Consider the following 24195-nt stretch of genomic DNA (forward strand, 5'->3'; position numbering starts at 1 on the left):
CAGAAGAGCACAGAGTGCATGTTCACAGGGGATTGCTGACAGCAGACTGACTTGAGTGGAGAGAGGTGGTCTGTGCTGGTATATTTTTCCTACTCTAGAGCATCTAACTGCTGACTTTAGAGATTGTGAAGTGGTACTGCAGTTGTCCATGTGGTATTCTTTCTGGGAAGTTGGCGATGTATGAGTATACAAAAGGATCTAGAACATCCTGAATGTTATAGTGCCAGGGGAAAATGAGGGTATGTGCATACAGAGGCTCTTCACGAGGAGGGAAGAGAAGGTGGCAGGGATTATCTACATTGATGGAAAAACCCTTCGGTTGATGTAGGAAGTACCTGCACTATGCTGCTGCAGCTGTGCCACCCATAGCACAGACATGCTCTTGCTCTCCCTTACTATTTCCACAGCCTTCAAATCTCTCTTCTGCTCTACATTTCCCAAAATATATTTTATACAAGTGAAAAGTTCAGAAGCTGCAGATAAGTTAGTATTAAACCACTAACAAGAAAAAAAGTGGGGGAAGTCCCCCATGAGACAGTCAACCCATGGATCAATTTGCCAGAGGATGTTGTGAAGGCCAAGACTATAACAGAGTTCAAAAAGGAACTAGGTAAGTTCATGGAGGATATGTCCATCCATTAGCCAGAATGGGCAAGGATGGTGTCCCTAGCCTCTGTTTGCCAGAGGCTGGGAATAGGTGATGGGATGGATCACTTGATGATTACCTGTTCTGTTCATTCCCTCTGGGGCACCTGGCACTGGCCACTGTCAGAAGACAGGATACTGGGCTAGATGGACCTTTGGTCTGACTCAATATGGCCGTTCTTACGAATTTAACGTGCAATGGCACTCCCAGAACAAAAAATATCCATACCCTGCAGTCAGACTTATGTTTTGGTATAACTAACAGTCCTGTAAGTAGTATAGCAAGTTTTTACAATGAAATGTGAAGGAAAATTACAATTTTCCTGGCAATAATAGACTTTATTGTGTAAATCGGTATGGCAACTGACTACAGATGCATTTTGCCAAGTTTTACAATACTGCACAAATTTTATAATCCCACAGCATGCTTAGTAAAACCATATGGAAGCTGTGAAAAGTCTTCTATAGCCTGTATTTGAGACAATGCCATCAGTGCCTCTGCTTATTTGAAAAAAAAATACAGAAATAAAAGGCTGAATCATGACTTCAGATAGGAGCAAAATGAGTTTATGTACCGTATTTGACAAGGAAAACCAATCTCAAAATAGAAATATTTAGATCTATGATAAAGAATAATTCTAAAACAATGAAAGAGTACAGATATTCTGGCCAGCAGTAATTATGCATTAATGATGCAAATCTTAAGTAATATCTCCCTTTAAAAAGGCACATTTCTTTAGATCATTTTTAGTTTCTCATGAAATGCAAACATACAGGCATTCAGTAAAATCAGTATTTTACTTTAAACATGCTTTCACAACAGTTGGAAGACTCCACCCCATAAAACCATATATGAAAAAATTAAAATAAAGCATTTTTGGTTGATGTACATAGTTGAAATTACAAGGTATTTCTAGACAATTAATGCCTTGTACATTAGCTAGTGTTTAAATCATCTCTCAATATGCCATTCAGTTTATAAGCAATTTTGTAATCAAGCAGGTATACAATTTTTACCTCTGAAATTAACAAACCTGGAGTCTAAAAATCCAGTACAAATTTTTAGAAAATTTCATTATAGGGTTATGAAGCTATCAGTCTTTTCATTGTTTCCTAGTACATATCAAAACAAGGCTCAAAGAATTGCCAGATTTTTTAAAATTATTCAAATCCATCATCATTTATATTCAAGTCTCGTGATTCTCCATGGTGCAAGACAAAGAAATCCTCAGGTTTCAAGCCATATCTTTCAAGGGCTTCATTCAGTTTAACTGGAGGATCCAAGTAGTACTGGGGATGGAGGGGAGAAAGAGATACAATGCCAGCATTAGATAAAATATGGCTTTCAAGCTCTACACCAGTGGTTCTCAACCTATTTACCATTAAGGGCCGCAGCTCTGTGTTGACTGGACCTCAGGTTGCGAACCACTGCTCTACGCAAACTGGTTCACCTTTTGGATATAATGGGCAATGTGTACTAGGTGTACATTTTCTGAGATTAAGTGAACATGAAAGTTTTGGGGTTTTATTGGAGGTTTATTATTATTTAAAACACCCCACTGAAATTATACAATTAGTAACAGACAATGGATGACCTATTAGGGTTACCATACGTCCGGTTTTTCCCAGACATGTCCGGCTTTTCGGCAATCAAACCCCCGTCCGGGGGGAATTGCCAAAAAGCCGAACATGTCCAGGAAAAATACCGGACGGGCACTTCCTCTCCCGCGGCTGCTCTGCTCCTCCCCTGACTCAGACTTCGGCTCTGTTTAAGAGCTAAGCTGCCCGAGCCACTGCTACCAGCTTTGGGCAGTCCCCGTGCCTCCGGACCCCGAGCCGCCGGCTGGGCACTTTCCTTCCCGGGCTCCAGCTGCTCTGCTCCGGCGGCGCAGGGTCCGGAGGCAAGGGGGCTGCCCAAAGCCGGTAGCGCTGGCTCGGGCAGCTTGGCTCTTAAACAGAGCCGAAGAGTCAGGGGAGGAGCAGAGCAGCTGGAGCCCGGGAGGGAAAGTGCCCGGCCAGGGGCGCAGGGTCCGGAGGCAAGGGGGCTGCCCGAAGCCCGAGCGCTATCAGCTTCACGGGTTTGCCAGGCAGCCTCCAGACCCTACGCCCCCGGCTGGGCGCTTCCCCTCCTGGGCTCCAGCTGTGCTGGGGAAGTGCCGGCCGGGGGGCGCAGGGTCTGGAGGCTGCCCGGCAAACCGTGACACCGTAGCGCTTGGGCAGTCCTTTTCGCGTGGCTGGGAGGGAGGAGGGGGAGTTAGGATGGGGACTTTGGGGAATGGGCAGAGTTGGGGCAGGGCCAGGGCCCCGTGGAGTGTCTTTTTTTATTTTTTAAATATGGTAACCCTATGACCTATAATCTTTACAATACTAGCTAAATATGCATCTATCACTCAAAATCCATACTACCTCACACCCTATTGGATAAGAGTTCTTAAATAAACCAGGACCAGCTCACTCCTGGGTTGGGAACCATGGGGAAAAGTAAAGTACTGGAGGAAGTGGGGTTGGTGATTCAGTAGATGGCACTTTCCCAATTTTAGAAAAATGCATTCCCTGTCATGATCAACAAAAAATAAAGACTTCCTTCTCCCACATTTAAAGGTTATTCAGTTTGATTGTTCAAGCAAGCAAACTGTCATTTCAATGCTGTCTCCTTGCTGTTACATTTTTAAAAATAAATTTAGATAATTTGAAGAAGGTATACTATACACACAGCATTTCTAGGCAATGCTATCTTGAATACAAAGCAAAGCATATAAAAAAGGCTTAAGGGAGTTTTCAACGTGTATTCAGAATAATTAAAAAAGCACTTTTTATATGTTGGATACCAAAGGCACAGACTATTCAAGGTGGCCTGCATGTGAAACGTTGTATCAAAGATACTGTGTTTACATATGTTGCCGCCTTAATAACTCAGTATCCAGGCTACTAGTGACAAGATAAAATGCATATAGATGTTTTAACAATAATTTCCCCTAAACTACAATTTTACAAACAGTGGCAACATATTACCTATATTAGAAACTTGTTTATGAAGTTAAAAATTGAGCAATAGAACAGAATATGAAATTGTCAATAAAGTGTACCTCAAATTAACTATAAAAGGAACTTAATTATGCAGGATTAGACAGTTAATCACATTTTACATGTTTAGTAAAGTGTTATATACACCTATAATAGTCCAACTTCTGCCTGTCTGCAAATGATACAACAATAAAAGCAAACTTAGCAGTACACATGCATCTGAAGAAGTGGGGTTTTTTTACCCACGAAAGCTTATGCCCAAATAAATCTGTTAATCTTTAAGGTGCCATCAGACTCCTCGTTGTTTTTGTGGATACAGACTAACAAAGCTACCCCTCTGATACTTAGCAGTTACATATTTATTCACACTTGTGCTGTCCCTGATTTTTGTATACCTAAATTACTATCCATATAACAGAACACTCCCATCCTCCATTCCAGAAAGTTATTTCACCCTGTGACTCATTAATAATTTCATCTATAATGGTAATAAAAACCATGATTGTCTGTTTTAGTCTTGCTATCCAGCACATTTCTATAATACCTGCTGATGTACTATTGTAAATATTTTCTTCCCAATTTGGGGCATTCAGATCTGAAGATCAATTGCAGAATTCTTTATCTTCTGTGTCAATTTCTCTTTCTGGATTTCTGACACAAGCTCTTCTTTGTCCCGTCATCTGATCTAGATTTGTGTCCCAAGTGTCTGATGATTCAAGGCATGGATGCAAAATTTCAAATGCTGGACTAGAATTATAGTCTCTCTCTTTCTGGGTTTCTTCTCTTATTCTCTCCCTCATTTGTCATGAATTCTATTACCTGTATGAATTATCTGTGGTCATTTACTACATAAGCAGTCTCATGTCACGTTCATGCTAACCCAGTACCACAAATCTGATGACAAGACTTGCTCTTTTAACATGCAACATTGATCTCTTCTGATCAAGCATATTATGCCTGCCCCTTTTTCAGTGCACCAGTTCCTCTGCCAATAGAGCAAGTATTCAAATCTGCCTGCATAATAAAAGCTCCCAATGTGCTGATATTTTTTCACTGCCTTTTATCTTTAAGTATTTGACATTCACAAGAAATTCAGCTTTATTGAGAACAATTTTAGCTCAAGGTATAAAATGTTAAGAAAACTGAACTAGTTTTTGTATTAAAAATTGTAGAATTTAGTCTTAACTAAATACATACAATATGTAGTCAGTTATGTAAGGATTAAGACAAAATAAGCGTATAATTCTGAGCTATAGATAATCCATTTATAGATGTTTGTTATAATATGAGATGATTAAGCTTAATTACTGTTTCCGTACTTAGAAAATTTGAATGTATTCATGATTAGCCCAAACTCACCTCATTTGCTAAAGCAAAGGTTCCCCAATGAATCGCTACAGACTTCTTTGTCTGAACATCAATATGAATTCTTACAGCTTCTTCAGGATTCACATGCTGGTATTTCATAAACCACCTAACAAACACAAAATAACTTACATATTTAGTGTAACCTTGTACATTCAAGATATCTGTTCTTTATTAGGGTTTTTAAATAGGCAAGAGGTGTTAAGATATCCTCATTTAATCAAAAAGAAAGGTCTATAACTGTGACCAAGTTACAGAGACTGTAGAAATCCATTTGCTAGTAATGACTAGCATTCCTTCAACTAATTCCAATAGATGTATACAACAGCATGCACATCCACAGAATCTGGAGGGCTACTAGTTCAGTTTTTTAATCGGTATTCCTTATAGAGGTGGGAAGTTTTCCCAATGTATTCATCTTAAGGATTTATGGGCCATCTGCTCTGAAGCAAGTTCATGCTAACATCCCCATAATCAATATGTATGAAGAATCATAGGATACACCAAAAGAAACATGTTTTAGTAGATAGCACTCTTCTCTCCGAGTTGGTATTGAATGAACACTTTGCTTGCTACTGGAGGGTGCAGTGTTTTGAGTGAGATGTCAAGTCCCAAGGTATAAGGCACAGGATTAAAATTACATTGGTTCAACTTCTAGAATTTGCTATAATTGATTGCGGGCCAGTGTCAAAAAGTGTAGGGGTCAGTGACAGTCAAAGTCTCTCTAAAGAGAATAGAAGCAGATTTTGCACATCACTGAGAATGCTAGCATTTATTTCTGAACTGGGTAGTTCATGAGAAATACTGGACTTTAATCTCACCATTCTGATTTCTGGTTTGCTTCCCCAACCTATCCAGGCTTCATTTCTGACATTTTAGCAACTTATCTTGAGAACTGCTAAAGCTAAAAACTAGGACTGCCAAGTGATTAAACAAATTAATCACGCTTAAACAATAATAGAATACCATTTATTTAAATATTTTTGGATGTTTTCTACATTTTCAAATATATTGATTTCAACTATAACACAGAATACAAAGTGTACAGTGCTCACTTTATATTTATTTTTGATTACGAATATTTGAACTGTAAAAAAACAAAAGAAATAGTGTATTTCAATTCACCTAATACACATACTGTAGTGCAATCTCTCTATAATGAAAGTTGAACTTACAAATGTAGAATTATGTACAAAAAATAACTGCATTAAAAAAATAAAACAATATAAAATTTTAGAACCTACAAGTCCACTCAGTCCTACTTCAGCCAATCGCTCAGACAAACAAGTTTGGTTACAATTTGCAGGAGATAATGCTACCCACATCTTGTTTACAATGTCACCCAAAAGTGAGAACAGGTATTCGCATGGCACTGTTGTAGCCGGCATCGCAATATATTTATGTGCCAGATGCACTAAAGATTCATATGTCCTTTCATGCTTCAACCACCATTCCAGAAGACATGCGTCCATGCCGATAACGGGTTCTGCTCGATAACAATCCAAAGCAGAGCGGATTGATGCATGTTCATTTTCATCATCTGAGTCAGATACCACCAGGAGAAGGTTGATTTTCTTTTTTGATGGTTTGGGTTCTGTAGTTTCCACATCAGAGTGTTGCTTTTTTAAGACCTCTGAAAGCATTCTTCACACCTCATCCCTCTCAGATTTTGGAAGGCACTTCAGATTCTTAAACCTTGGGTCGAGTGCTGTATCTATCCTTAGAAATCTCACATTGGTATCTTCTTTGCGTTTTGTCAAATCTGCTGTGAAAGTGTTCTTAAAACGAACATGTGTTGGGTCATCATCCAAGACTGCTATAACATGAAATATATGGCAGAACGTAGGTAAAAGAACAGGAGACATACAATTTTCCCCCAGGGAGTTCAGTCACAAATTTAATTAACACATTTTTTAACGAGCATTATCAGCATGGAAGTATGTCCTCTGGAATGGTGGCAGAAGGGGCATATGAATGTTTAGCATATCTGGCACGTAAATACCTTGCAATGCTGGCTACAGAAGTGCCATGCGAACGCCTGTTCTCACTTTCAGGTGACACTGTAAATAAGAAGCACTTAGCAGTATCTCCCGTAAATGTAAACAAACTTGTTTGTCTTAGCAATTGGCTGAACAAGAAGTAGGACTGAGTAGACTTGTAGGCTCTAAAGTTTTACATTGTTTTGTTTTTGAGTGCAGTTATGTAAGAAAAATATCTACATTTGTAAGTTACACTTTCACGATAAAGAGATTGCACTACAGTACTTGTATGAGGTGAATTGACAAATACTATTTCTTTTATCATTTTTACAGTGCAAATATTTGTAATAAAAATTAATATAAAGTGAGCACTGTACACTTTGCATTCTGTATTGTAATATAAATCAATATATTTGAAAATGTAGAAAAACCATCCCAAAAATATTTAATACATTTCAATTGGTAGTCTATTATTTAACAGCGTGATTAATCACAATTAATTTTTTTAATCGCAGTTAATTTTTTTGAGTTAATCGCATGAGTTAACTGCAATTAATCGACAACCCTACTAAAAACCAATGCTTTATTCCATCTGAAAGCTTAGATACCATGTGATAAGCAGGAAATAGATGCCCAGACAAACATCTTTCAAACGCTATAAAGCATTCAGAATCATGTGAGAACTGAAATCGGCGAAAGTAATGTGGTAATTAGAATAATATAGTAGCACTGTAAATTGTGTGCATGTATGAAAAGGGATTTCATACATGCTGGGTAATCCCAGTGGCCTTTCCTATTCCCACTTTCTTTTCACATTAAAATAATGCCAGGCTGTGTGTGTTTTTCAGTAGTTTTTGGAATAATGTCTGAAAAAAAAACCCCACCACATTTCAGCTTCTTTCCCTCTCTTTTCTACATCTTGGTTCTGGTGTACACTTAAAATTTACATTGACTTAGGTACATCACTCATGGGTATGACAAATTCACATCCCAGAGCACTGTAGTTAAGCTGACCTAACCCTCAGTTAGGTCAACAGAAGAATTCTTCTGTCAACTAGATCAACAGAAGAATTCTTCTGTCAACCTAGCTTCCGCCCATTCAGGGAGGTGGATTATCTACATTGATGGAAAAAACCCTTCTGTTGATGTAGGAAGCATCTGCACTATGCTGCTACAACAACATAGCTGCAGCTGTGCCGTCCAAAGCACAGACATGCCTTTGCTCTCCCTTATTATTTCCACAGCCTTCAAATCGCTCTTCTGCTCTACATTTCCTGAAATATATTTCAGACAAGTGAAAAGTTCAGAAGCTGTAGATACAATGTTAGTATTAAACCACTAACAAGAAAAAAAGTGGTTTGAAGTCAGTATATCATTTCATTGATCTAGTTTACATATCTTTTGGTCAAACCCTTTGAAATTTGCATACCTTGGCTCATAAGCTCCAATGGGAATAGCTGCAAGATCAAAAGGTCCAAATCTTTTGCCTATCTCTTCAAAAGCAACACAGTAACCAGTATCTCCTGCAAAGAAAAACCTATTCCAGGGCCCCAAGACAGACCAGCTGCCCCAAAGAATCTTGTTGTCATCTGTTGCAGTCCTCTTGCACCAGTGTTGAGACGGGGTAAAGACAAAAGTAACTGCGTCATGACCGGGGACACAGTTCTCTTCCCACCAGTCCAGTTCAATCACATTTTCACAGCCACATTTCTGCATCCATTCTAAAAGACCCAGAGGCACAAACCATCTCAACTCAGTGCCAAAGCGCTTGTTTAAACTCTCTACAGTATTATAGTCCAAATGGTCATAGTGGGTGTGGCTGATCATCACTGCATCTATTTTTGGGAGTTGATCTACTGTGCATGGAGGTCCTCGGAAACGTTTTGGACCCACAAACTGTGCTGGGGAAGCCCGCTGGCTGAAGATGGGGTCAGTAAGAATTACGAGTCCATCCATTTCCACCATAACTGAGGCATGTCCTAACCATGTGACTCGCATGCCAGTTCCAGTCTTACCAACTAGTTCAGGGTTTGGAATAAAGTAAGGGTTTAACACAGGAAGCTCTTTATCAAGTTCCTAGCAAAACAACAAAAAAAAGAGTTAGAAAGCAAAGCGCACACATAACAAAAAGCCCACAAGGTACCAATCACAAAACAAGGCTTGTACTTAGTGTATATCTTTAATTTCTAGGAAACCTGCAAGTAGATGCACAGAGATACCATTTCCAGTGACTTCAATAGCTTCCTATTAAATTAAAATCATTAATCTTATTTTTAATAATCATTTAATCCTTCTAGTCCTTAGAACATACTCTTGAGAGCAAGAGAATTAGGCCTGCGGCTCTACAAAGGAAACGATTAAAAGATGTGCTGAAAACAATTTGCAGACTTTTACTGGAATGAAACAGAATTGCTCAAAATTAGCAACAAATTCTGATATCTTGCCCCTATTGCCCTGGAAGAGGATCTTAGTGCTGCTGCTACTACTACTACTATCTCTTGGAGTTTGGCCTTTAGCTTAAATATTGGAGCTATAGCTTGTGGATCTGAGCAATATCCTTCCAGAGTCCCAGCAGAGAGAGATTTATTACAAGTTACTTATTAGATTGAAGAGACTAATCTGCTAGGAGGACCACTAATATGCTACCGGCAGAGTCAATAATTCAATGAATACTGCTGATAAATTTTTAAGAAACTGCCAAGTAGAGAGGTGTAATGCAGCACCACTGCTGCTACATTACTTATGGAGGGTTATCTTAAATGTGAAGTCCTGTGGAAGCTTAATTAAAAATTGAAATATGAATTTCAGTTCTACTGAAACTGTATTGAAAGGTAATGATTAAGTGTAATTCCCTTCAGATCAATATTTCAATCTGGGATTTCATTAGAGCTGTAGTTTGAATAAAGAATTCCATTAAAAAGTGTGTTACATCCTGAATGTATTTTTCTTAGAAGGGAGGTGATAAAAATTGCATTATTTGCAGTGAGACATTTATGTCCCTGTCACAATAACTATGGCAATGCTCTCAGAAGAGAGGATAAAGCCATATTTGATCCACTTGACCACCTTCCAACTGATGAGGGTGCAGAAGAGAGCCACAAAAATAATTTGAGAGCTGGAGAAAATGCCTTACAATGAGAGACTCAAAGAACAAAATGTGTTTAGTTTATTAAAAAGAAGACAGAGAGATGGACTTGATTATCTTCACGGTATTATAGTGTTCTTTGATCTAACAAAGAGAGGACGGGGGGAGGGATAGCTCAGTGGTTTGAGCATTGGCCTGCTAAACCCAGGGTTGTGAGCTCAATCTTTGAGGGGGCCATTTAGGGAACTGGGGTAAAAATCTGTCTGGGGATTGGTCCTGCTTTGAGCAGGCGGTTGGACTAGATGACCTCCTGAGATCCCCTTCCAACCCTGACATTCTATGACAACTAGAACCAATAGCTGGACGTTGAATCCAGATAAATTCAAATTAGAAATAAGGCACAATTTTCTTTTTCTCTACCAAGGGAAGTGGTATTATCTCCATCATTGATATTTTCAGATCAAAACTGAATGCCTTTCTGGGAGATATGCTTTAGCCAAATACAAGTTGTTGAGCTAAATGCAGGAATAACTGACTGAAATTCTGTGACCTCTATTATATAGAAAGTCAGACTAGATGATCAAATGGTCCCTTCCGGTCTTAAAATCTATGAATTAATACAAAATTATGGAAAGGAGTTGGGGCAAACCATTTTCAGGTCTTCATAAAACAGAATTTTGTTCTTTGATGTGTTGAAAAAATTTATTCATGACTGTCTTTTTTAAATGTTCAAATTTTGGAGTAAAAAAAAAAATAGGTTTTTCCAAGTCATCATTTCATTATTGAAATCACAAGTACTTAAAAAAAGAGTGTACAACTTCTACTGCAATATATTCCATACTAAATCATTTGAATTGCACAACGAGGTAAACAATGAGGTGGATAAAATACACAATCTTATCCAGATTTAGTATTAGCATACTAGTATTACTGTGGTGACATAGTTGCACTATAGATGTTTGGTTTTGTTCCAAGAACAATGGCAGATGTTTGAAATATGACATTAATGACAAATTGGCTGTGGACAAAGATATCTAGTGAAAAATATGTACTACTCACTTCTTTTCATTACTGCATTAATTGAAGTCCCCACCTCCCCACCCCAAATGCAAAGCAAGAAGAAATACATGACTGGCTTTAGATTGGTTAATTAGCTTAGGACTTTGGAGCTCAGTACATACTGACTCACCATCTGATTTTATTTTAACTGAGATTTGTGGAGCAACACAAATCAACAGTTTAGGTTTACAATACATGATGATTAAAGCCATCTCAATGCCATTTAGAAAAGTCATTAACTAGGGTTACCATACGTCCGGATTTCCCCGGACATGTCCTCCTTTTGTGTGCTAAAAATAGCGTCCGGGGGGAATTTGCAAAGCTCTCACAATGTCCGGGATTAGCAGAGAGTGGCTGGGAGGGCTGCAGGGAAGTCCCGGGCTGGACTCGGGAGCAGCTGTAGAGGAGCCGGATCCGCCCTGCATTCTGAGCCAGCAGCTGCCTTGCAGCCCAGTCCGGCAGCACTGTGCAGGGCCAGACCGGGTTTTGTTGTGCAGGGCCAGACCGGGTTTTGTTGTGCTCGGGAGCTCAGCCACGTGTCCGGCTCGGCTGCACAGAGCCCAACACTCTGTTCTGAGCAGCAGGGTAAGGAGGTCAGGGGGCAGGAAGGTTCTGGAGGTGGAGGTCAAGAAACAGGGGGGGCTTTTTGGGGGCAGTGGAGAAAGTTTTGGGCAGTCAGGGTACAGGTAGGGGGTAGGGTCCTGGGGGGCAGTTGGGGGGGGTCTTAGGAGGGGGCAGTTAGGGGACAAGGAGCGGGGGGGGGGGGGGTAGGGGGCTGGGAGTTCTGGGGGGGAGCTGTCAGGGGGCAGGAGTGGGGAGAGGGATCGGAGCAGTCAGGGGACAGGGAGCAGAGGGGTTTAGATGGGTTGGGAGTTCTGGGGGGGGCTGTCAGGGGGCAGGAGTGCGGAGAGGGATCGGAGCAGTCAGGGGACAGGGAGCAGAGGGGTTTAGATGGGTTGGGAGTTCTGGGGGGGGGGCTGTCAGTGGGTGGGGAGTGGTTGGATGGGGCGTGGGAGTCCCAGGGGTCTGTCTGGGGGTGGGGGTGTGGATAAAGGTTGGGGCAGTCAGGGGACAAGAGGCAGGGAGGCTTAGATAGTCCTGGGGGGCAGTTAGGGGCAGGGGTCCCAGGAGGGGGTAGTCAGGGGACAAGGAACGGGGGGAGGGTTGGGAGGTCAGGGGGGGGCGGGAAGTGGGAGGGGCAGGGGCGGGGCTAGGGCGGGGCTCCTCCCGTCCTCTTTTTTGCTCGCTGAAATATGGTAACCCTACATTAACAAAGCCAGTAACATACAGAAAGCCTGTGGTCTAGATTCCCAGTTAAAAATGGAGGCTTGTTGTAATAATTTAGCAATAGCACTGCTCTACAGCCAAAATGCTTCTGAAATAAATGTAGTCAAACTTTACTAATTCTGGGTCACTGAGAACGAAAATGATGCTTAAAATTGTTGATTGGCTCTAGTTTTCAAGATATCCTATTGGGTCAGTATATACGACCCTTGACTTGGGAATGGCGGAGGATAAGTGAGTTATAAAGGGAAGGGATCTCAATTTAAACCAGAAATGACTAAAATACATCTTTGACTGGATCTATGAATACATCTATGACTGGGTTTGGACAGTACTTGCTTTTTAGGCAAAACAATGAATGATGCAATCTGAAGCTAGTATTGCGTCATACATGATATGAATTGCATCATGTTATTCCTAGAAGTCATGGATGATGCAATCATAATGAAGCTTACATCACTCTGCTGAACAAATTGCCCTATATCAGCTCTAGAAATCATACAGTGTTGTGCTCTCTTATTTGTCAGTGTTTGATTTTGCAAAGGGACACATTTCTGTTTAGCCAAAGTGAGCAGAGATACCTCGTACTTGTGTGAACAGTGCAGATAACTTCTGCTATGTTTGTGGTGAAGTGACTTTTGCATCACAAAAGCGCAGTATAACCACTATGGTTAAGAAAGCCTATCACCTTTATTTTGGCTGCAAAATTGGAGATCAGGACAAGAGGTGGGCCCCACACATATGCTGCAACACTTGTGCAACAAATCTTCACCAGTGGTTGAACAGGAAAAGGAAATCTATGCCTTTTGCAGAGCCAATGATTTGGAGAGAGCCAACAGATCATACCATCAATTGTTACTTCTGCATGGTGCCTCCAGTTGGGAAAGATGTGTCAAAGAAGAAAAAGTGGACTGTGCATTATCCAAACATTCCATCAGCTATATGCCCAGTACCCCACGGAGAAGGACTGCCGGTTCCTGATGCACCAGAATCATTCTCACTTGAGTCAGATGAGGAAGAGGAAGAGGATGAAACTTCTGGTCCTGAACCATCAGTGTCACAGGACCCACATTTTCTCCCATCCTCCTCCTCTGAACCACACCTCATAACACAAGGTGAACTGAATGACCTTGTCAGGGATTTGGAACTACCCAAGAGTAAGGCAGAGCTGTTGGGCTCCAGACTACAGCAGTGGAATCTCCTGGCAGGTAATGTTAGGGTTTCCATGTTCCGTGACCGTCAAAAGGATCTTGTCCCATTCTTCTTCATGGAAGGTGATCGTGTAGCCTGCAACAACATCGATGGGTGTGATGGCAGCCCTCAACATCGTTCACGATCCAGATGAGTGGAGACTGTTCATTGATTCATCGAAGACGAGTCTTAAAGCTGTTTTACTGCATAATGGCAATGTTTTGCCATCAATTCCAGTTGGTCATGCAGTCCATATGAAGGAAACCTATGACAACATGAAACAACTTTTGAGGTGCATAAACTATGACCAACATCAGTGGCAGCTTTGTGGCGATTTGAAGGTTGTTGCTCTCTTGCTTGGTCTGCAGACTAGATACACAAAGTACTGCTGTTTTCTCTGCGAATGGGATAGTTGTGCAAGAGATTTCCACTACATCAAGAAAGATTGGCCACTCCGACAGTCATTGGAGCCCGGGAGGAAAAGTGTTCAGCATCCACCACTTGTTGAATCAAGGAAGATTTTGTTACCACCTTTACACATCAAGCTGGGTCTGATGAAGAACTTTGTCAAGGCCATTGACAAAACACAAGCAGCTTTCAAGTACCTCCGTGGAAAATTTCCAAGGTTAAGTGAAGCTAAGATAAAGGAAGGTGTCTTTGTTGGTCCTCAGATTCATGAACTTCTTCGAGATGATGCATTTGACCATGCACTGCGTGGCAAGGAAAAGACGGCATGGAAAGCCTTCCAGTTAGTGGCAATAAATTTTCTCGGAAACAACAAGGCAGACAACTACAGGTTGTTGGTGGAAAACCTCCTCAAGGCATACAAAAGCCTTGGTTGCAACATGTCACTAAAGATACATTTTTTGCATTCTCATCTAGATTTTTTTCCACCGAACTGCGGAGCAGTGAGCGACGAGTACAGTGAGCGATTTCACCAGGACATTGCAACAATGGAGAAACGCTATCAGGGCAAATGGAGCCCATCAATGCTTGCAGACTATTGCTGGACAGTGACAAGAGATGCTCCATTTAATGAATACAAGAGACAAGCCAAGAAGCGCCGAGTAGACACTGAATAGGACTAAACTATGTACATAATAGTTTTTTGCCTTTTTGTTTCATAATAAATTTTATTTATATAACCCTTTTGCTGATTTTTACAGTGTTACATAAACACGACAGGTGAAATATTATCATGTAAAGCAACCATAAACACATGAAAAGACCTAGGTTTACAATTTATGATTAAAACTCTACTATCTACACAATATACATAGACATAAAATGTAAAAATTTAAATATCTTAGAAACAGTAGCCAATCAGTTGTTTTAACTGTCATATTTGAATTCAGCACATCAAAATACATAATAAATAGCACATTTTATCTCTGAAGCAGACAACTTCTCAAAAATTGTAGACCAGTGTAGTCTGTAGTTACAATGAAGTACGTCATCGGTGTCATACAATTCCATATGCAAAATACTGACTGATAACATGAACCAGTTAAGGGTGTCAGCTATTTAGCATGTTCTTAAAATCAAGGGGTTGCTAACTATAATGTAGACGAAGCAGTAGTTTGTATTAAAGACACGCTACAGCTAAGCAGTGTCAAGGAAAGCATGGAACCCTCAGCTTTAATTTTAAGTAGGCTCAGAAATACTTTACGATTTAATTCAGAGGTGATGCAGACAATGGTGAAGCAAGCAGTGAAGTGGCTGAGAAGTCCAAATAATAATGTTTCATCTATCTTTTTGCTGCTTCTGACTTTTTTTTACTTCACTTTAGTGACACTCCTACTGTCTGCTAGTTCTTACTTCACCATCTGAAGTGCAAACTAGGAAATCAGAGTTGGAGAGTTGAGTCAGTTAGCTCTGCACCAGGCATGGTATGAATTCCTTCTTGACCTTCCCTTAAGTCAGAGAGAGTTATCCTCCAGCTCAAATGAAACAATATTACAGCTCTCCATTGCACACACAACACACCAAAGCACTGACCATGTCATCAGTCATTAACCAGACTCACAGGCTGGTAGTCACCCTTTAAGTAAATACATCTGTTTGTCATAGGTGGGGTTGCTCCATAGCATCTCTTGCAGGGCCATGTATGGTGCTGCGGGAGCTCCCTGCCTTAGTCCACAAGTTGTGGCCGTCTACTCAGAGCATTGCGGTCTAAGCTGTGAACTTGGCATCAGTCTTTAAACAGTTAACTAAGGATAACAAAACTCAGAATTTGACTGGCTGTGCTTTTTAAAGGCAAGTGCTTAGTTGTAGCGCTTGAGGCCAAAGCCCTGACCTTGTCCTAAGGAACTGGGCTAGCAGTGACCAGTTCCTGCTCTGTCCAAGTGTCACAAAAGACAGCTCTTAAGAAGAAGCAGGCAAACCTTTTTAACTGGCCTGCTGCCTTCTGTCAGTGTCTTCTCCTGGCCCTTCTAGGCCTCTGAAGGACTAAATCTTCTTGGTAGCCTGGTCTGAGTGGGTTTTTCTCGAGCAGCCAGGTGTCAATGTAAGCCAGGATGTGAACTTCACACAAGATAATGTGGCAAGCCAGAAGGAACGGCTTGTAGTGGTGGTAGAGGCTGCAAATAGTTTGATCCTTTGCAGGGAGCATGGTGCACATATACTGGCTAAGTGCCCAAGGAGTACACATTGGATGTTGTGGGACTAGCAAATTTAAAATGGGTTAATTAATCCTGGAGAACAGCACTCAAAATACTGTCAAACCAACTGTATACAGATTTAATCTATTCCTTAAAGAGATTCCCTACCCCTCTAAGATCAAACAAATCTGAGCCACTATCACTAAAAATGCGATATATAGACTTATTTTCTCATCAGAAGAGCTTTCAATTAGCTGTCTTCACAGTTCATTCATAGATCAACCAATGAAAGTCTGCCACATGCTTCAGATTGTGAAGCATAAACTCTTATGATTGTCTCCTGGATGCTGAAAAGTTTTAGTAACTTATACTGGCTCAGAAGTGCATCTCCACACTGAGACATTTAAGACCAATATCCAGTCCTCTTTGTGGCAGGAACTGTATTTTCTTTCTTTTGTTGGGGGAGAGGGTTTGTAGTTTGTTTTATTTTTACGGGGGTTTTTTACATTATGATTGTATACAGTACTAGCACAATGAAGCCCTGAAACTGACTGAGACCTACAGGCACTGATGCAAGACAAATAAATAATAGTGTCTTTTCCCAATAACCTGACAGTGTCTTAGTATAAGACACTCTACACTACTCTACACTAGCTTCCAGTGGCTGCGGTTTGCCATTCCCGGCCAATGGGAGCTGCAGGAAGCGGCACGGGCCACAGGGACATGCTAGCCGCTGCTTCCCGCAGTTCCCATTGGACGGGAACAGCAAACTGCAGCCACTGGGAGCTGCAGGTGGGCATACCTGCAGATGGTCAATGTAAACAAACTGTCTCACAGCCCACCAGCGGACTACCCTGGCAGGCTGCAGGTTGCCCACCACTGGTCTAGAGTCTCCAAAAGAGGCCTAAGAAGTCTTATTTGAAAATCCTCTTATTTTAAAGATAGGAATTGAGAGCTCTCAGTGCCCCCACAGGATTAGGGCCTACATCTTGGAATAGTAAACATGCAAATAGTACCTGTTTTGAAGATGGGATGTTGCTGTTATTTTTTTCCACAAGGGCCCATTTCAAAATATTTGGCAAGGATGGAGATTTCCATGTTGGCCAAGGGTTGACAAACTTTCCATCTTTATCTCTCTTTGATTTAGTTACATCTTCCTCTAATCGGTAATCCAATCTGAAGCTTTTTCTGGACGTCCTGGAGGAGTCACTGCCTCTGGAACCTCGACTTGAATTTTGTCGTTTCCTTACTGCCTCCTTAGGGTACTGGTTACATGCAGTCAAAGGTTGCTCTTCATCTGCCTTCTCACCCATGTCTTTTGATGAAGAGCTAAAATATATTTTTTAAATTAATAAATCTTTTCTTTCATTAACATTAACATTCATAAAATTGAAAGCTTTCCACATCACCACAAAAATAAAGCTGCCCTTTCCATTTTTCAATTTAACTTATTTTTCCATACAACTTTACTTTTAAAAACAGTTACTATTACACAGAAAGCTTAAAAAACATGTCTTAGCAAGTAGTGTAGTTCAGGCAGAATCTTCCTTCCTGGTATGCATCACTTTAGAACCCAGCCCTATGACATACTAAGTATAAAAGAGGGGGATGTTCTTTACTTTCACTTTTTGGAAGAGTACCAAACTCCTCCTAAAGTTCAACACCTGATATAATTTGATCTTGCAAGCACAGCCTTGATCTTCTTGAATTATGAAATATTTTATACCTGGCATCGTACCTTTGTTCTGTAATAAAAACTGCAGTATTATGTAGCAATAAAGATACTTCTGTTTGAAAGACACAACAAATAATGCATCTCTGTATAATATGAACAAGATGTATGAACCACTAGAGGTATTTGATACCTCAAGATAGCTGTATTTTAGACAATATAGGTAAGCTGAAAATTCAGTTAAGCTTAACTGATATAATTAAAATAAAGTCAAATGTCTGAAGGTCAATCCAAGTCCCATGAAACTAGTCATCCCAGGGATGAGCTGCAGAAGTCTAGTATCCATTAAGTAGGCTGGTTCCTGGACTTGGAGTCTACAATAGGTCCAATTTTTATGTTTTATTTGCAGCATTTCGTATTTTATATCTTCAAAGTGTTCTACAAACAGTACCTTAATTTCAGCACCACTGTGAAGTTAATAAATATCCTTATTTTGCAACTGGAGAAACAAATTAATTTACCTACAGCTACAGTTTAAGTCCATTTCATAGAAGCAATTAGAACATGGGAGCCAAGAACTCCTAACCCATGTTGCATTCACAATATTGTCATGCTGAACATGCATCCTCTACAGTTTAGGAATTTAGATAAAACAATCCAAACAACAGGATTCCAAGGTGGAGGAAAAAACCCTCGCAAAGTGATAAGTGAGTGACTTAACAGCTTTAAAAAGCAACAGAGGGTCCTGTGGCACCTTTGAGACTAACAGAAGTACTGGGAGCATAAGCTTTCGTGGGTAAGAACTTCACTTCTTCAGATGACAGCTTATGCTCCCAGTACTTCTGTTAGTCTCAAAGGTGCCACAGGACCCTCTGTTGCTTTTTACAGATTCAGACTAACACGGCTACCCCTCTGATACTTAACAGCTTTAGTTTAAGAAACTCTGGAATACACTTATTTTGAATTAAATTTTCAATCCTCTACCAATGTTAAGACAAATGTGGGTTTGGTGTCCAGTTATTTAAAACAGAAAAGTACCACAGATTTCAGACGTTTCCATGATTAAAAACAATAAATGACCAGAGGCAGACAAGTAGCATTGTACATTGTTTAGAATCAGTGGAACACTGTTTAAATAGATATACAAACAAGAAAAAATTAAATGGCCGAATGGAAACAGCATTTGTATTGGTCTCCAATATGTCTGGAAACATTCTTATAGGGTAATGTCTTGATTAGATACTTCAAAACAATGTGGGGAGAATTTTAGCATTCATGAATTAAGACTGATGTTACTTCTAGTCAGTACCAATAGAGGTACCAGTATCTAGCATGCAAACTTCCCTTTATAGTTCCAGAGCTATTATACCTTTTATCACAGTCGAGAACCATTCCTACACACAGGCTGGGAATTGGGCTGTTCAGTGATATGGAACGAGCCCTCCACACATTCTGGACTACATAAACTTTTCACCCAATAATCAAGCTTGACCTCAGGTATCCATTAGAGATGTACTTGTACATTAACTGAATGATTTCCAAACTTTGTGTGCTCAAGGATCAGTTTCAAAAGGATGGTTTTAAATAAGGCCACTCACTTACAAGCAATTTAAAAGAAAAATTTCTCCATTGTACTTAGCATGGTTTTAGTCAAATTAGTTAAGAGACGTGTTGTTCCTTTGACAAAATAATCTACAAGTATCCGAGTGGCTAGAATTCACTCTGCGCTTGTACAATTAAATACAAAAATCTATGTTAGTGTACCATTACAACTGAGATTTTATACACAGACAAAATCAGTTTAATGTTACTACAACCCATCAAAAAATTATGTATTAGTGGAGCTCTGACTTTAGAGGTAGATCCCTCTTTTCCTGCTATGGAACAGCCATTTGCAAATTAGCGAGATTGCTTACCTGTGACATGACATAGATGACATAGCTGATGAGGGTTGGAGATACACAGATGGTTCCTGCATCAATCATTACTCTGCCATATTGCACAGACATAGACTATTAAGGCATTAAAGACAACACCATATGGTAACAGAAATATCTTCATACATCCACAGCAGGGTTACTGCCACTGGCCTTTAACTGTGTAAAATCTCAACCATAATGTTGGATTAAATTAAATTTCTTTGCATTAATTTTCTTGTGGTTTTAGAGAGATCACCCAGTTTGTACATTTGCTAATTAACAATCACATATTCCAGTAAATGCATTTATATATTACATCATCATATAACATTTAATTCAAATTGTGTGCATTCTGAAACTGTGCACGCCACTCTAGAAAGTATGCAGGACTGTGGTATATAGAAGAATTAAGGGAGCACAAAGGAGGATTAAGGGTTGTTTGCAGATATATGCATTACACAGTATGTCTTTCCAGGTACTGAACTATGCAGTATACCTACATGCTGCTGTTTGCACTCAGGGATAACCATTTTTTTTTTAATTCCTCACAGAGGACTACATGCCAAGTCAGAAGTTTTAATTACATATCATTTTTTAATTAAAGCATGCAAACAAACAGCATAAAACCACATCTGAAAAACTGCTAAAAGATGATATGCAAAGGTAAAGTATCAAATTCTAGTAATTTAGGTACTTAATTTCAGTAAATTAATCAGTTACCATTTCAATAGACCACCCATTTCAATTTTCTTATTCAAATATATGACGACTGTGGTCCACAGTATAAGCTACTGTAAAGTTGACATATTACCATTATTACTAGAAGCTAAGGGATGACTTGATCACAGTCTGTAAGTACCTACAAGGGGAACAGAAATTTGATAACAGGGCTCTTCAATCTAGCAAACAAAGGTATAACAAGATGCCATGCGTGGAAGTTGAAGCTAGACAAATTCAGACTAGTAATAAGGAGCACATTTTTAAAGGTGACGATAACTAACCATTAGAACAATTTACTAAGGGTTGTAGTGGATTCTCCATCACTGGAAATTTTTAAGTCAAGACTGGATTTTTTTTTTTTAAATAATTCGCTCTAATTCAAACAGGAGTTAATTCAGGGAAGTCCTATGGTCTGTTATACGGCAGGAAAGACTAGATTATCACAAGGGTCCCATCTGGCTTTGGAATCTATGAAGTAATTTTACATTAAAAGAGCTCCAAAAGTGTCTGAGGCATTTTTAAAAGTTTTAATTTATCTATTACATTCATCTCTCAAATGGGTGAGTTCAACTTTTGCTTAAATGCACATTTGATCCTGCTCTGAAATTTTGATACTGAACCAAATTATCAGTGTAAGGGAAGAGGGAATGGTTGTACTGACAACAAAATGGGTGCCAAGCATTTAAGGCACTGCAGGTATCCATCTGCCAATATGTTTTCCACTTGATGCACGTACATGGCTTTCATTAGCATTCCATAAGCATTTGAGGGGAGCACAGACCTCATCAGCCAGAACTGATTGAATACTTAACCTTTTTACATGCATAAAGAAAATTACAAATTTAGAAACAGTTAATCTAGTCAAGTATTCTCTGAACTGTATATTCCTTGAAAGTCTCTCTCTTGCCTCTTAATTTATGTTTCTCTTGGAAATATGTGGTGGGTATAACCTAGTGTGTCTGAAATGCAGCAATTTTGCTCTGTACATCAGTTTTGATTCTGCTTAGGGTACAGCAAACTAAAGCTAATTATTTTGTTAAGGTGAAGAGGAACATTTTGAGAAAATCCAGCATGCTTCAACTTTTGGCTTAAAGTAAAACCTGGCAGGTTGTCTACAGAGGTTCTTGGTATTCTAAACAAGAAAGCTTCTAAATCTGAGATTTGGTATCTATATCTCGAATATTACTGTCATAACTATAAAGGGAAGGGTAATAGCTGTCCTGTGTACAGTACTATAAATCCCTCCTGGCCAGAGACTCCAAAATCCTTTTCTCTGTAAAGGGTTAAGAAGCTCAGGTAACCTGGCTGGCATCTGACCTAAAGGACCAATAAGGGGACAAGATACTTTCAAATCTTGGGGGGGGAAGGCTTTTGTTTGTGTTCTTTGTTTTGGGACGGTGTTCGTTCTCGGGGACTGAGAGGGACCAGACATCAATCCAGGTTCTCCACATCTTTCTAAGCAAGTCTCTCCTATTTCAAACTTGTAAGTAAATAGCCAGGCAAGGCGTGTTAGTTTTCCTTTGTTTTCTCAACTTGTAAATGTACCTTTTACTAGAGTGTTTCTCTTTGTTTGCTGTACTTTGAACCTGAGACTAGAGGGGAGTCCTCTGAGCTCTTTAAGTTTGATTACCCTGTAAGGTTGATTTCCATACTGATTTTACAGAGATGATTTTTACCTTTTTCTTTAATTAAAAACCTTCTTTTTAAGAACCTGATTGATTTTTTCCTTGTTTTAGATCCAAAGGGGTTTTGGATCTTGATTCACCAGGAGTTGGTGGGAGGAAGGAGGGGAATGGTTAATTTCCCCTTGTTTTAAATCCAAGGGGTTGGATTTGTTTTCACCAGGGATTTGGTGAAGGTTTTTCAAGGTTTCCCAGGGAGGGAATCCATTGAAAATGGTGGCAGCCGAACCAGAGCTAAGCTGGTAATTAAGCTTAGAAGTTTTTATGCAGGCCCCTACATTTGTACCCTAAAGTTCAAAGTGGGGATCTCAGTCCTGACAATTACAAAGTACTCAATCAGGGATGAGTCAACACTTCCTCCCACCCTCTTGAGCTCACCTCAGAGGCAATATTATTTTTCTAGCACCAAACAACCCCCTATTATTACTTTAAGCCACTGGATTGTCTGTCAATATGTATAAGTGAGCAAGACATTGCAGTTAAATCCTATCTGTGTGTGGGGTAGCAATAAACAGACTTTAAAAAAAAAATCCCGTGTAGACATCCTGCAATTGTAGACTTGCACAGGTGCCTTTGTACGCTCGACCCTTGTAAACAAAAGGGAAGAATCCGCCTTTATATATGCTAAACATTAATCAAATCCTGGATGCTTTACTCACACAAGTTATCTTACACCCAAAACCACATTCCAGTAGGCAAACGTGATATATTTCAAATGCACAAATGGGATGCAAATACTGTTTGACTGCTATGAACATTTAAAACAGAGCAGGAGGACTTTTTTAAATTAAGAAATATTTTAATAGCCAGATGCATTTAAGCATAAAAAAATTAATCATCAGTTTGTGGAAAAGTGACCTATAATTAAATCCTTCCTATGGTCTGATGAAAAGCTTTCCTTAGGAAAGAAATATGTTAGAAGCAGGGTTTGAAAAATCCACTCACATAGGTGAGCAGAAATCTCTCAGGCAAGTGCCAATAGCTTCTGCAGAAGTAAAGATTCTGTTTTAAAAAATTAAGTTCCTAGCCTTTATGATTGCAAAGAAAACATTCATTGTAAACCAAGTGTAATCAATGTAGTGATGTCTTCCTGAGTCTATAGAGAGAACTCCAGTTCTGACACTGCAGGGGGTACCGAGTAGGAAGCTGCCACTGCTGTTATACAGGGGAGCCCTGGCCTCCAGGACATCTTAAGATGAGGAATGCCCTGGAGCAATTGCCAACCTCATCCCTAGAGCAGGGGATACTGGAGAGAGGTCAGTCCCCAACCAACCCAGCAGAGAAATCTGTGTGTGGAGGAGCTCTACTCACACTATGCCAGAAGAGGATTCTAGGGGTATGTCTACACAGCAATTAAACACCCACAGCTGGCCCAGGTCAGCTGACTCAGGTTCAGACTGCAGGGCTCAAAAATTGCTGTGTAGGACATTTGGGCTTAGGCTCCAGCCCAAGCTCTGGGACCCTGCGAGGAGGGAGATCCCAGAGCCTGGGCCTCAGCCCAAGCCTGAACGTCTATACAGCAATATTTAGCCCTGTAGCCCAAACCCTGCAAACCCGATTCAGCTGACCCCTGGCCAGCTGCGGACATGCTATAGGTCTTTTATTCCAGTGTAGACATACCCTCAGAGGGAAGACAGGGGCAATATTAATTGATAAATATGTTGTGGTGGCCCAGCATTCATTTGGGACTCAGTTCATCCAGCAATATACCAAGGTTTTCAGGCCAAAGCAGTATGGTGGGTGGAAGGGACATACCAGGCAAGAGGGGTTGTGGCTGTGTGGTGGCGGCGGCAGTGGTCTGGCTCCTGCCGGACGGCACGGGTGTAGCGCCACCAGCCACCAGTGCTCCAGGCAGCACGGTCAGGGGGCAGGGAGCAGGGGGGGTTGGATAGAGGGCAGAGGAGTTCGGGGTGGTGGTCAGGGGGCGGGGGTATGGATGGTGGTCGGGGTGGGAAACAGGGGGTTGAATG

The 24195-nt window shown here is 40.4% G+C and overlaps 1 protein-coding gene across 7 annotated transcripts in view; it reads right to left on the reverse strand.

Annotated features, from left to right (window-relative positions):
- Positions 1-963: 963 nt before the first annotated feature.
- Positions 964-24195, reverse strand: part of NAPEPLD (N-acyl phosphatidylethanolamine phospholipase D) — a 29902-nt gene continuing 6670 nt past the window's right edge. For 2 of the 7 annotated variants that reach the window (XM_005305791.5, XM_042859366.2), the window contains exons 2-5: positions 17249-17561; positions 8443-9089; positions 5029-5143; positions 964-1935 (exon numbers count right to left, since the gene is read on the reverse strand). In XM_005305791.5, coding sequence (XP_005305848.2) covers positions 1807-1935; positions 5029-5143; positions 8443-9089; positions 17249-17561 — 1204 coding nt within the window. In that variant the 3' untranslated portion in view covers positions 964-1806. Of the gene's footprint in view, positions 1936-5028; positions 5162-8442; positions 9090-17248; positions 17562-19820; positions 19993-24195 lie in introns of those variants that run through there. The other 5 variants (XM_042859365.2, XM_065557385.1, XM_065557251.1 and 2 more) reach the window with 5 other exon arrangements.

Source organism: Chrysemys picta, chromosome 1 (assembly GCF_011386835.1).
Source record: "Chrysemys picta bellii isolate R12L10 chromosome 1, ASM1138683v2, whole genome shotgun sequence".
In the NCBI taxonomy this organism is placed as follows: Eukaryota; Metazoa; Chordata; order Testudines; family Emydidae; genus Chrysemys; species Chrysemys picta.